At 41.3% G+C, this 15,039-nt stretch overlaps 1 protein-coding gene across 2 annotated transcripts in view; it reads right to left on the reverse strand.

Annotated features, from left to right (window-relative positions):
* VEPH1 (ventricular zone expressed PH domain containing 1) overlaps positions 1–13,861 on the reverse strand; it is a 219,817-nt gene extending 205,956 nt beyond the window's left edge. The window contains exons 1-2 of one of the 2 annotated variants that reach the window (XM_067035332.1): positions 13,698–13,861; positions 5,704–5,998 (exon numbers count right to left, since the gene is read on the reverse strand). In XM_067035332.1, the coding sequence (XP_066891433.1) occupies positions 5,704–5,841 (138 nt within the window). In that variant the 5' untranslated portion in view covers positions 5,842–5,998; positions 13,698–13,861. Of the gene's footprint in view, positions 1–5,703; positions 5,999–9,810; positions 9,968–13,697 lie in introns of those variants that run through there. The other variant, XM_059065588.2, reaches the window with a different exon arrangement.
* Between the last annotated feature and the right edge of the window lie 1,178 nt (positions 13,862–15,039).

The following is a 15,039-nucleotide window of genomic DNA, read 5'->3' on the forward strand; positions in this document are numbered from 1 at the left end:
AATGACAGGTGAACATTATCTACAGATAAGAAAACAGTACCATAAAGATGTTAATTTTCTTCAAATTAATCTATAGATATAATGAAATTTCAATCAAGATACTGACAGAATTATTCATGAAACTTGAGAAGCTTAATACAAAATTATTAAAGAACAGAAATGAATCAAAACAATTTTAAAGAAAGAGTTTGGGGATACTCATCCTATCAGATATCAAGATGTTACAGTAAAAGGCAAGCTATATTTGGAGTAAGAGACATGCACAAAGTGACAAAGGATTTGTAGGAAAATATCCAAAAAAACTCCTTTAACAAGAACAGATTCTTTTTAAACCTCAAGAGAAAAATGGAAAGAAAAAAAAAAAAACCCAAACCATAAAGAGGTGCTTTACTGAAAACTCAAATAGCAAATAAACATATGAAGAAATGGTCAGACTCCCTAATAATGAGAGGAGTGAGAGTTTAAATAACAATCAGACACTGCTTCACTTAAAGTGACACTTTAAAAATCTGATAAAAGCAAGCATCGATCAGGAAATAAAGCCACTGGGACTCTCATACTGTACATGTCTGATGGGAGTGTAAATTGGTAAAACCACATTGGAGAGCAATTTGGTGGTTTATCAGAAAATTGAAAGTACACAAAACCCCAAAATTAGTTGTTTCACTACTGATTGTGTACACTAGATATTAAGCACATTTGCCAAAATTGTTAATTATAAGAATGTTTGCTGCAGCACTGTTAAAATAATGAATGTCCATCAAAAAAAGACTGGATAAATAAATTGTGGCATAGTCATGTGATGAAATACACTATTTCACTGAAAACAAAAGAATTGGAACTACATGTACTGACATAGATAAACCTCAAAAACATAACATTGAGACTTATGACACTATTTATATAAAGTTTAAAAACATGAACTACAGTGCTATAAATCATTTTTGAGCCATGCATATGTAGCAAAGAAATAAAAACACGTATTGGATAAATTCCACAACAGGATATTGGTTTTAAGAGAGGAAAGGGAGGAGCATTGGGTTAGAGAGACACATGCAGGTGATAAAAATTTTATTTAATTTCTTAAATTTGGTGATTTTTGTGTACCTAACTTTTTTTGTTGTTGAAAAAATTAAAGAGAACCAGAAGACGGGTAGATCGATTAGGCACGGATGAGCATCGTGGGAAAGGTGGTGCTGAGAGTATGAGAAGAGGCTGAATGAATAGGGAGAGAGTCTCACCTGGGTAGTCTGGAAAGAGGGAGCCTAGGTAGTCCAGATAAGACTTGAAATGAAAAGACAAAACTTAAAGGTGTATTTTGGAACTTAGAATTTTGAGTGAGAAGTCACTTTCTCAAATCAAGCCTGAGGATAAAATATTTTCCAGCTCTGTTTTAGAGTAACTGATGGAAAAAAAGGGCATGGACTGCAGAGCAGAGTCTAGTAACATTCGATTGTTTTATGAGTGACTTTGGGGGAAGGATTAGAGGCTTGCTTACTGAATTTTCAGATTCTGCAAAGCTGGGAATGATAACTAATATATTGGGCAGAATCATGGTTTTTTAAAAGGTATAAACATTCTGGAATGAGGGCCTAAAGACAAGAATATTATTTCAATGGTTAAAATGTGACATTCTGTACTTAAAAATTTTTTTCAAGTTATCTAATTACAAATCTTGATTTAACCTGAGGCTCTTGGCACATCAAAGGATAAATGTGGCCAACTGTGTGATGTTACTATTGAAAAGAAGTTTTAGAAACAGAATATCTGACTAGAATCAGCAACTGTTCCCAGCAATTGGTTCAAGTATCAGGCAATGATAAATTACAATAATAAATTTAAGAGATTCCAGGGGAGGGTAACCAAAATTCTGAGAACATAGGCTACAAAGAGGCATTCTCCAAAAATCTGGAAAAAAGATTGCCCTTTGAGGATTAAACAAACAAAAAAAACCCACTTGTATGAGTGGGATTAGCTAATAACTACAGGGCTAATGCAAGACACTACCTATACATGGGTGACTTTACAGGTAAGTTAAATACAATCTCAGGGAGGTAGGGCTAAAATGTGATTATAATAGAGGAGGAAGACGCCTAATCAGTAATAATATTCCTTGTCTAGAGAAAGACTGAGTAAATAGAGTCGGGGAGAATAGCATGGAGCACACAATAATTCTGACAGACGTGAGTTATACTTTTCATTATAAGTCACTAAGTCACCATTATATTTCCTACTTCTGATAGTATGATTTAAATAGCAATTCTCATGTACTGACAAAATTTAGTTTCCAGACCAGAGACTGGTGTAAACTATCCTTGCTACAGGCCCTTCTTTGTCACAGAAAAACATAAGGATATTAAGCTGGGAAGAGAAGCCAAAGGTGAGACCTGATACCTATCTGCACACGTTTAAAGTTCTTCTTGTAGGAACAGAGGTTAGATTCTCTTGATTGTTGAGGGCAGAGAATAGAACAAATAATAGTAGAAAGAAAATACATAGACTGCGATTTTATTAGGCCCAAAAGAGGAACACACTAACAATTTGAACTTCCAACAGTGAGACAGCTATCTCTTTGACAGTTAGGATTCTTTGTTCATAAGCAGCAGAAAAAGTTTGGATAACTGTAGCAAAGTAAACAAACAAATAAAATAATTAAAAGATAGGAGGTGGCTTTCAGATTTGAAGGGAAATTTGTAGTATCTAGGCTTAGAAAGGCAATGACTGAGGCAGCTATAGTCATAGAGGGACAGGAAGCAAGGACTGTTTCTTTGGGACACCATCCTCATGATAGCTCACCCTTTGCTGATTTCTTTCCTAGAATTACTGGGAAAGAAAATCTGATTGGCATAGCTTGGGTCAGGTGTCCCCACTCCTGCCCTTCCCCCTCCCTGGCAAAGGCAAAGTAGAAAACCTTGACTCAAGGCCCCATCAAGGAAGGCTTCATGCAATGGGAAGGGGCAATTTACCAAAGGAAAATGGAGGAGCAGGAGAAAAATATCAGAAACCTACTATGTCCCCATCATTGCAAAAACAGAAGGAGCAGCCACCTATTTGTCGAGAATCCTAAAGAAGGGATTTCTGTGCTGGAAGGAAGTTGGACAAGACAGTTTAGAAGGTCCTTCCAGTTCTATGTTTCTAAAGAGGAATTGAGAAGTGGAATTGATTGCTGAGATCCAGGGCCATTAGGAAAGGCCTAAGAAGGAATATTTATCTGATCTTGTTTATAAGGGAAGGATGGGATGCAGCTAACAGGGAAGTAACCATAGAGTAGGCATGGTCGTTCAGGGGGCTGATCACTGGCATTGGTCATTGAATGTCATGGGTATTGAGGCATCATGGAAACACTCTGAACAATGGAGAGACATGTAATAAAACCTGGCTTAGGAAATTTAAGCTGGTAACTGTTAGTAGATTGAACTAGAGAAAGGCAAGGCCAAAGGCAGGGAGATCAATTGGTTTGAGAGCCTAAGCCAAGGTGATAGCAGCAGGAAGGGAAGGGAGCAACAGATGAGAGGCATTTCTCATGCAGTGCCTACAGAATTTACAGGAAAAGGCGAGAGTGAGAGAAAGAGGTCAAGAATGACTCCAGGTTTCAAACCTGGAGATCTAGGAAAAGGGTAGTATAACTGGAAGAAAGGTGACAACTTCTAATTTAGATATATTGAATCTGAAGTGATGGATATCAATTAGTACGAGCTTGAAATTCAACGAGAGATATGAAGGCTGAAAACATAGATCCCGGATTCCCCCATGTAGAGATTGCACTTGAGGATATATGAATAGATGACTTTCTATAAGAAAAGTATAATGCAAAAGGGCAATTAAGTCCTTTTAGAAAGAGGCAACCACTAAGAACTAGAACCACGAGAAATCATTTCAGGAATAATGAAACTTGAACTGGCTTTTAAAGGAGGGGAGGTGGGAAGGAATGCCAAACAGGGACATGTTTATAACTAGGATTGATCAACAAATTTCAAAACTGGATTGATCAACATGATCCCTGCATTTGAAAATTGGAATGATTTCTCTTAAAAAAATTATTCTTTTTATTCTGCCACCTATCTCCTATGTGCCACGGTTACAGATAGAGAATGGAAGAAATGGAATGTGACAGAAATTAGTAGATGAAGATCTCAAGAGAACTACTAGCTCTCCACACCTACTAGTCTCGTGGGATGCTAAGTGGAGGGCTTAAAGTATGGACAGTGCTCTTGATGACAAAGGACATGCCAGCCTTAATGGTTTAAAGTGGGGACACATAATAGAACTCACCAGTCCTGAAATTCTGAATTTGACATCTGTGAGACAAAGCAATTGAGGAAGAAACAGAAGAAATCACTGACACTAGTGACCTCTAGTGGAAATAGGCTTCAGAGAAATATAGATACAGATACCTAGATATACATATACATATACATATTTTCCATTAGATTAGATAAAATCAGTAGCACATTCAGCCAGTTTATTTCCAGAGGAGTGCGAAGGAAGGGACTGCTGGAAATAGCACACAAATCCTACCCCAAAAGCGGAAATGTACCAGGAATACTTTGTTTTCTGAGTCAGACTAAGTTGATTAATTTTCTGGACACGTAATTGCTGTCAAAGACATTACCTGAGAAAAAAATAGTGTTTGGGCAGTGACTTCACTTGTCACTGGGTGGACTTGGCACGTTAATGGCAGCCAACAAGAGAACATGCTGACAGATTTGAGGAGGAAGCAGCACTGGTTGCCATGTCTTTTAAGCATCTTTTCATTATGACATGGAAGAAAGCTGTTATCTCTGAAATATGTACATATTTGCTATTCAGTATTTTATGGCTCGAGTCCTGTCTCTTTCCTCTGCCTGGTGGGTGTTTGTGCCAAGTGTTGGCAAAAACACTGTTGAGCTGGGAGGATGGGAGGGGATAATTGGTGGCCTTGGCCTTTGAAATGGGACCAACCTCCAAGCACAGTCAAGAAGGTCAACATCAGACTATGCCAGGCACTCCACATGCACTCTCTTTCAGAAGTGCTTTCAGGATATATCTTGACACTGAGGAAAAGCGAAGGAATGGGAGGGTTTATGGAGATTTTAAGTTTGTCTAATCACACTGGGGGCTAATAACGGGTGAGTTGAATTAAATGGGTGGGGGGGTGTAGAAAAAGGAGCAAAGGAAAGGTTTAAAAAATGGAGATTATACAGAAGCAAACAGAATCAGCGTTATTAAGCCCTGGGCAACTGTCACTTCTGGCAGCAGAGTGATAGTTGTCCTGGTCTCATATTACCTGTGTGGCAGGAGGTGTCACCTTGCCTTCTTTCATTATTTAACCCCATCTCACACCCTCCTTTGTTTACTGATGCTCTTATGCAGCTTGGTGGGTCTGCTTTCCCCCACATTTGCTCCCTCTCCTCTCCATGTCATTTCAAGGATGTAGCAACAACCTTTAGATAGCCTTTTGTGAGAATTCCACTCTGGTCTGCAATTTCCAGTGTTCTGGTCTCTGTGAATGGACAAAAGGTGGTATGGCTGCTCCCCAAGTCAAAGACTTCCCTGGTATTATTTCTTAGATGCCAGCTAAACCACAGAGAAGAGTTAAGAGAGACCAACATGAGTGGTCCTTCCTCTTTCCTCTGCAAAAATCTTTTTCCCCAGGATATGTACAGTCATTTAGCTCCAGAATCGGTCATTTCAGGGGTCTAGTCTAAGAACGAGTTTACTTACTGAAGATGAGCTAATGATTTTAATTTGCTCCAAGGCTTCTGTCAGGCTGTCTTCAATCTCGGAGTCATCTAAGGAGAAGAGGTCGCCGGCTCGTGAAAGATCTTTTTGTCCCAAGACCAGTCTGAAGAGTTGATGCATGCTGAGGTGTCTGATAATCAATGGACCGTCTGCAGGTCCAGGACCATGTGTCTCAGTCACCAGAGGTTAGTGAGACAAAAGCATGTAGCAGGACATAGACTTTGTATTCCTTGAAAGGTCATTTTTCTCCAGACTTTGAGGTCTTCTTTGACACTCTCTGCGAGAGAAACAAATGACACGAGATAGCCTTTAGTAGGATGGCATGAGCTCAGAATGTGAACTTGGTGCCCAGAAGAGAGAGAGGAAAACAAAGACATTTGGAAATGTGCACGGCATCACAGATTGATGATCTTCAAAAGAACTCTTCCCTTATTTTGTCTCAAAGAGTCCTGTCAAAAATGATTATATTTCTCCAGAATTTAATTTGAGCCTCAGAAAGCAGCTTAAATCCCTTACTTTTCTCCTTTCTATATCCTCTCCTTCTCTCCCTGCCACAAGGAAACAAGTGGACCAGCAACAAATATGCCCAATACTTGCCAGATTTTCCCCAAACAGATTCCCATGGGAACCAAACAGAAAAGGGCAATTAAAGGAAGATAGAACACAGGAAACACCTTTTAGACCCACTGCCTGTTTCCTGGACGTGGAAACTGATGCTTAACTTACCTCCTTGGCTGGGCTTCTTTGCTGTATTGACAACAGGAGCTTCCTGAACCTCAGTCCAGAAGGTGCCCTATTCTTATGTACTCTCTAAACAAATGGCTATGAAATAAAGAACTCTGCCTGGGAGTATGAGACTAGATAAATCTCTATAGAACGTGAGCGTGAACTTGAACACAGAGCTTGAAGGTGAGAACGTTGCAATGAAGGCTAACGAGGAAGGGTTTTAGGATCGGACTATCCTCCCTCTATTCCCAAAGTTGAAATAGGCTAACGAGGAAGGGTTTTAGGATCGGACTATCCTCCCTCTATTCCCAAAGTTGAAATAATAAAGTCCCATTGTAGTTCTTACTTAATTAACAGCCCACAGAGAGTAAGGCAATGGTACCAATTAAATAACTGATTATTCTCATCAGCTCCTTTCTGGGCCTAATAAAACCATAGACCATTTGTACTGGTAGAGACCTTAGCAATCATTTCATAACCAGGGAGGTTTAAGACTTCTTTGAGGCCTCACGGTAGCTGTGGCAGTGCTCTTCTCCTGATCTCAGGCCAGTGGGTTCCCCCAAGTTTACATTAGAGTGGAGTCACCGCATACATACAGGTAACTTGCAAATGCAGCCACTTGTTCCGAGAGTGAGAGCTGAGAGTGATTTATGTAACATAAGCAATTTATGTAACATAAGCAATTCTGCCCAGCATTTCAGTCTGAATGTGTTCCCCAGAATGAGTGTGAAAAGGGAGAGTCTGCTGCTCCCTTGGGTGGCCCCTGGGAGCTATCACTGTGGCAGCACCTCTCTGTGCTGAAAGCAGTTTTAAAGTTTAAAGATACATACTCTCCATACAACATGCTCTCTAAACACAGGCCAAATCCCTCATCAGGCACCTAACCAAAGAAGCTATCTGTAGTATTCCAGATGGTGCAATTTATAGGCCATTGGAGAGATTTCAGGGGTAGTATTGCCTACATGCAACTTTTGCACTACCTACCAGCTTTAGAAAAATGACACCCAATACTTACATATGCTTGTCTATATGCCAGATCCTGGATGCTTTGTAAACATTAACTCATTTAATCCTCATAACAACTGTATGAGGCTATTTCATTCCTATTTTACAGTTGAGGAACACAAGGCATTAAATAACTTGTCTAAGCCACATAGCTAGTAGATTAGAGAGCTGGGATTTGGACCCAGAGACTCCAGTGCTAGGCTCCCAGTTCGTAACTGCTGTGGACTGATGATGACACATAAGCCTCCACGTGAGGCTACCGTTAGGAATAGAAACCTCATTAGTAACATTTGAGGATGAAGATATGGGTAGGGTCATAAAGCAAGAAAATGAATTCCTCTTGCCTCCTACACGGACACTGCCTCCTTGTCCATCTACACCCTGGGATTTAGGTCAACCGGAGAGCAGGGGAGTCACAAGGAAGAGAGGCTTAGAGGATGAGAAAAGAACGAGGTGGATGGGGAAGGTTTCAGGGCATGGGGAGAGAGAAGAGTGAGAATCCTGCAAAGTACCTTTGCATCCTGGCAATTGTGGAGGGGTGAATTACAATATCTACAAGAAAAATTAGGGCAGTGTTTTCCTGAATTTTCCCCTGCTCCCCTCGCCCTCCCCCACCCAGATATGTGCAATGACAGAGTCTCCGTGAAATAATATTCAGGAAAATAAGGCACTGGATGGAAATTACTTCACCTTGACCAGTCAGCTTATCAGGCGCTTCTGGAAGCAGACTGAGCTGCCCCAGCCGTAGCAGAGCTGGAACCCTGAGAAGGAGCAGGAATAGGTGCTGGGAGAGGGGGGCGCCCACAGGGCTCTCCTGGGTCCCTCCTTTTCTTTTCACACTTGCAGTGACACCTGGCGTGGAGTCCCACACTCACGCTTCCAACTGCAGCTCTTACTCTTGTGCGTCCACCACGTGCAACATTGTTGTTCAACACATAGCCATACATGAAAACTTTTACACATCCAGGGGGGGAGGAGGGGGAGAGGAGACTTGTACCAAACATTCTACATTACAAGGATGACCCAGAGAAAAGCCCCCGAGGTACTACAAAAGGAAATTTGGGGAAGTACGAGGGAGAGAGAGATCTCTCCTAGGGGAAGACGATAAGGAATGGGTTCGTTGAGGGAATGGTGTTTAGCCAGAACTTTTAGGTTTCATTCAGTGCCTGTGTGCTGAGTACATACTAAGCCACCTGCTTGTCTGGGGCCCCAGATTCAAGTTCCAGCCCAGCCACTCAGTGGTCATGGGGCCTTTGGTTTGTGCTCTTCCCTTCCCCAAGCCTCAGTTTTCTCATCTGCAAAATGTGTCTAAGGCACACCTCATCTACCTCATCAGGTTGTTTTGAAGATCAAAGCAGATAACACACAAAAGAGCACTTTGTAAAATAATGACACCACCAGCTGATGTTTAGTGGGTGTTTACCATAACAAGTCACTGAATTCTCACAATTCCATGTGATGAGAAACTGATGTTCAGAGAGGAAAACAAGCAGTCCAGGGGGACCTGGAGAGTAAGTTGCAGAGTTAGGGTTGAAAGCAGTTGGTCTCCCAGGACAAAGCCCCTCTCAGGACTGTGTGTAGGTACATACATGACTGTGCATGGTAATTATTGAGCTGCCTCCCTTCCATCCGTCCTCATTTAAAGAGCACCCTGCATCCTTATCCAGCCCGCCCTTTCCTGGATAAGAATCAACAGGGCATGTTATTTATTTTTCAGCATCTCTGGTCAATGTTTTGCTCAGGTGTCTGGTTTCTCTTGCTGCTCTCTTTGCAACATCCCAGAAGGTTAGAGCCAGATCAAATTTTACCTCATCCTCTGAGAAACTTCCTCCTCTTATGAATGTCATAGTCCTGTGGCCTATATGTAGGTGTACATATGCACCCACCGTACACACACAAGCACACGTATGTACACACACTAGGACACTTCCTATGTACCAACTTCTTCACTAGACACTTTCTTCTCAGTTCTCCCATCAACTCTGCAGGTAGATATGATTACCGAAGAGGAAACAGGACTGGTGAGGTTAAACATCACGCCCCAGGTTACACACAGAGCCAAGATTCACATCCAAGTAGGTCAGCCTCCAAATCTTCTACTTTCTATGTTACAAAACCTGGCTTATAAAATTCCTTTTCATCCCCAACTTTGGCCATCCTAATTTCTTTCCCTAATCTTTAAGAGACCCTAATCTGACACCCAGGTTCTCATTATTCAGTCTACATTTTTTAAGCAGATGTTGACTGACAAGTCGGGTTTCTGTATGGAGCAACAGACACCCCCAAAAGAGAAATGATTCTGATCCATGCGCAACACATTTCGGGGAGTCCCAGCTGTCCCCCGCAAACGCGCTTTACCTGCATGCTACTCCTCAAAGGCGCACTTGCGGCTACTCAGCGGTCTATTTTGAGACCGGGTGGGAGACTCGGGCAGCCGACTCCGAGGGCACAGGGAGTGGAATCTACTCAGCTCAGTGAACCTGAAGTTGTTCATGGCGGTGCCGGGTTCAAGAATTCTAGGAATGCAGCCCGATGCCACTGGCAGCACTGGAGCTGGTCAGGTGACAGGCTGTGCCTCACCCAGTGGAGAGTTACCTCTGAGTGAAAAGCTCTGTTTCCTGCGGTGAAACAGAAAGCCTGCTCCAGTAAAGTGGAGTTGTTTTTAACAGCGAAAACAAAACTGCCTGTGTTCGTGAAAATCTATACTTTCCCTGAGAAGAATGGAGGGGAAGAAAAAAAAAAAAAGCCACGCAGATAACACGGTTTCAATGGGAACTCAAGCAGGTGAATGGGACGGCTATCCGGAGCCATTTCTCAACATCCACCCCCCTCCCCTCCCCGGAAGGGAGGAAAATTGCAGCTTAATTAACACTTCCCACCCCCTCGAGATTTCACGTACAGAGTTTGAAACACTGAGAGTTTGTCCAGGAAGAGTCACAGCTCCTAAAGAAGTCATCGTTTTGCTCTGCCTCTAGATCAACATTGTTGAAAGTTTCAGGATGCAAGAAGTTGCTCATAAACAGAACAAACTCACTCAACAAAGATGCATACCCTGTTTTTCCCACTTTATTTACTGGGAGATTCTTGGATCAGACTTAGATTGGTACTTTAAATATTGCAGCAGTACTCAGAGAAAATGTTTATGTGCTTCATCTGTTGATACTGCAGAGGAGAAAAAGGTACCGAAACCCTTCCTTACTGTTTCAAAAGTTAGTGACACATTTTTAAAACATGTTTTAAACTATATTATTCTCTACCCCTAGCTTGTCTGTTCCTATAGTAGGTCTGCTCGTCCCATGGAGTCACCTATCTGCTGACAAAGTGCACAAAAAGCTGTGCTGCAGATAAATTCATCTGCATGATCACCAAGATGTGAACACTGCAGGTGTCTCCCCAGGGGTGCTACCCCATAGCACAGGGTGCTACCCTGTGCTCAGGGTGGCCACACACCTGCCACTGAACCAGGTCATATGCTTCAGGAGAATAACCTCTTAAATCTTCCTAAACACTTGGTGGTCAATCTATTTTTATGCCATCCACATGTGGAGGACTGTCCCCTTAAAGAGTTTACTTTATAAAAATAGAGAACCTAGTCATCCGTGAGAAGGTGTATTCTCTCACTGATAATTTTCTGATACAGTAGCTGAATTCTATTCCCTTTTAATGGAATAGACTATATTTCTTTAGTCTTCCCTCTTCTTCATCCTCTATTCATTATCCATGGTACTTAGCACTAGTTTTTATTCAATTTTCTTTCATTTTTAAATGAGCTTAGGGTCCAGAATTGGACAGAGTATGGGGACCCAGTAAGAAGATCAGAGTGGTAAGTGCGGGGGGACCTGGACACATCTGAGCTCAGCTATGCCGTTACCTGAAGTATAAACCTGGGCAGATTAATCAACCTCCCTGAACCTCGGGTTCCTTATTTACACCTGAGGATGGTGATGTGGGTTGTTGGGAGGTTTAAAGAGATTATGTAAAGCATTTCACACAGATCTGGCGTATAGCAACCACACAAAGAGGGACACCAATCATATCCTTAATAATATCATTATTCTTGTAGGTCATTCTCCTGTTTACATGTCCCCATGCCATACCTTGTAAATGCTAACGATGACTGTACTGCTACCTGACATTGAATTCACAGAGTTAAAGATGCCTAGGTCTTTTCCATTTGTGTCATATTTATATCCTAGTTGTACTCTCCCCCAATCTTAAATCTGGGCAGTTCATACACTATCTTGTATGTGTCCCTGTTGACTTCTCGGCAAACTTGCCTTGTTCTCTTGGAGAGACATCTTTACTGTGATGCTGTCCCCACCGTGGCCAAACAGTAACAGTGAATTTTTTCACAGAGCGGATATGGACTGAAATACAATGTATCTCAGGCTTTTTGTGGCCAGGTAATCCAAATACCTGAGCTTTCTACTTAAGTGTCCCCCTCACTCCCATGTTTATTAGGAAGGAGGGAGGGTATTATTCCCTCCAGGGCACCAGAGGGAAAAGTTCTTTATGACTTTTCAAGGTGACCTACGCTGAATGGGTGCTAATAAGACCTTGCTGGTTTACTCTATTATGCATCAGTAGATTCTGCTAAATGAAAACACATTTGAACCAGAGGACTTAATCGCCCAGCTATTGGGACCACTTTTGGGGGGATTTCAATAAACATATCTATCTCAGGAAGCCAAATAATTCTGAAGAAATGAGCCTCTAGCTTCCAACTCCAGGTTAGGATATTCTCTGGTTTCTTCACTTCAGGTAGTTCTAGAACAGCAATATTTATTTACATCATGCTTTGGGCAACACTACTGTGCACCAAAAAATTCTCATTTTATTCACCTGTGTTTAAAATGCCCAGTGACTAACTGAGACCCATTTGGGTTCTAGAAACTTTCAATAAAGTTCTCAGATTTTCCCTGGAAAGAAAGGATTAAAGGTCCTTTTCAAGGAGCATCTTTTTCACACAGTGTGAAAGAACTACAGGCGTTCCCATGGGAATGGGCCGCATACATTTCAGCCCTTCCCACAAGATGTCTATTGTTCCCTGGGCGTCTCTCGGCTCTCCCTCTGCTGTGACATGTTGCTACACTTCACTTCTACTGAAAGCCTTGGAGGCTGGGTTATTCCAAATGATGCTAAAGGACTCAACCCTTGGTGTTTTTGCTAGAACCCATACAGTCTAAGTTTGTAGCAGCCTTGTTATCATAAGCGCATACAAAAAATAGGTTTGGTGACCTGTTTAGGCAAGAGCTCAAAAAAATCGACTTAATTTTGAAAATGTATTGTAACTTATGAGAACACAAATAGATAGGAAACATTTCATCAGGAATGAAGGAAACATCTAGCAAACTTTCTAAACCAAGAATTTGTGATCTGTCATAATGATTTCAAGGTGTATCAATTTTCATTTGTAAATTTTGACTTCACAAGACACATTTGCTCTGGAATTGATACAAATCTCACCAAAAAATTTTAGTTCCAATTTTCTGGGTTTGCTTTTCCAGAGAACATATCCAGAGTTGCAAATTACAAGGAAAATTCAATGTTACATGTATCTTTATTTACATTTAAATTTCATATATTAAACAACTGCATGACCAATTCAAATAATGCTCTAAGTATTTTTTTTCTAGTCTTTAAATTGAAAACATATATAAATGTCATGGAATTCAGCAGTTGAGTACTATAGCAATTTAAATATGTATTTGAAAAACAAAAAAGTGGCTAGATTCAGTTATGATTTGTAAGGTATCTGAAACATCAAGGGAAAAAAATGACAGCAACAAACAATAATGGTGACTGTCCTATCCAGTGACTAATGATGACACTGAATTTTCTTTGAAAATCATAGGCAGAGCCAGTTTCTTTGCTGGTTGCAAAATGTTTCTTGAGGTAAACAAAAGTATGAAATAGAAATGAGCCTAGACTATTACGGAGTAAAACAAAAATGCACATTCTGTGAATCTAGAAGCACAGTTTTCTGCTCCAGAGGCCTAGAGACATGTTTTAATAACCCACAGAGAGGTTGCTTTTTTTTTTTATCATACTAACTGAAAAGCATGCATACATGGCTAGACACACAGCTCCCAAATGCACTTTATCTACATAATCAGCCACAGCCCCTGGAAGTTTCTCTGCCCCAGTCCCTAAGCCCACTCCTTGCCCTAGTACCGCTTCTGACATTTACTTTAATTAGCTTTTGTTTTTGCTGAACAAAAGGACAGGAAAGAAGACAGCCATACCTCTTAGCACAGGAAACTCTGGCCATCATAGGAAATAGATGGCAAAATGCTTGATCTTTAGAGCAATTCGGCAGGAACCCACGACCATGCTCAGAAGCAGCCCAGTCGCCCCTGCCTGGTTCTGTCCTGTCGGCAGGCAGCAGCCGTGTTTTCCTGAGCTGCTTGTCAAGCCTGAGGTACACTTGATTCCCTCCCCTGGACTCACCATGCTGAATCGAGCAAATGAGTAACTTCTCCTCCCTCTTTCAAACTTCTGCTTAGTGCTAACAACTGGCACAAAGCTTCACTTATTTCTGCAGTAGATTTACAGAAGTCTCTCGGAGCAGATCCGTAGATTGAAAGGAATTAGAAGATTTGCCTAACAACCAGTAATTTAGGTGCTGTTAATGAGTAGCTCACTCTAAGGAATCAAGGAAGTTTTAGGTTAATATCAGATGTGGGGCCTTTTATCAGGCAGGCATCAGTGAAAAGGTCTGGGGAGGGATGGAGGGAGGAATGTAGTGGAATGAGATAGTATTTAAGCCAAATATGATAGAAGAAAAATACCACAAGAGAAGGAAAATAACTAGTCTCAATGAGCAAACAATCTAACTATATCAGTATTGCTAGTGAAACCCTGAACAACTGAATGAAGCATCTAGTAGCACTTGAGATCTTTCCAAGCCAGCACTGTCCCTTCTTGTGCCCATCCAAATTGCTAATTCACTTCCTCTTACCATCCAAATATGGAACTCCTCTTCTCAGGCCTAAGACACTGAGGATCCCTTACAAGCAGTCCTACATATCCTTACATCTCCCTCTCTCTCTCTCCTTTAAGGAGAGTGCTCTTCAAACCTCTAATGCATAAATTAATTGGTGGTACCCAGTGGTTTGTTGTATCTGGAGGCACTTCTCACCCCTTATGTGCATGACATGGGCTCTCTACACTTATTGATCTGAGGTTTTGCCTGCACACAAAGCACTAGAATATTTCTGAGCCTCTTCTAGCTAGAGCTTTCAGTCAAATGAAGTATGTGAGTGTGGTGGGGTAGTGTGGTGGGGAGAAATAAGATGTAAGTTGTACAACTGTACAAATTGCACAAATATCAATATTTCCATGTCATTGGCAATCACACTACCATGTAAATAAATTGCTGGCTCAGTAAAAAGGCATTCTCATGGGGTGAAGAGGACTTTCTTCTGTGTTTACCGCCCAACACCCACTCATCCTACTACTGGTAAAAACTGTACCCAAATTTTCCTTGGAAATGATGTCCTTTAGATAGAGTTGATTTACATAAACAGGTTGGATCTTAGCCAATCAGAGAATTGGATTCAAACACTAACCATAGTGTTTAACCTA

Source organism: Kogia breviceps, chromosome 5, assembly GCF_026419965.1.
Source record: "Kogia breviceps isolate mKogBre1 chromosome 5, mKogBre1 haplotype 1, whole genome shotgun sequence".
NCBI classification, from domain to species: Eukaryota; Metazoa; Chordata; class Mammalia; order Artiodactyla; family Physeteridae; genus Kogia; species Kogia breviceps.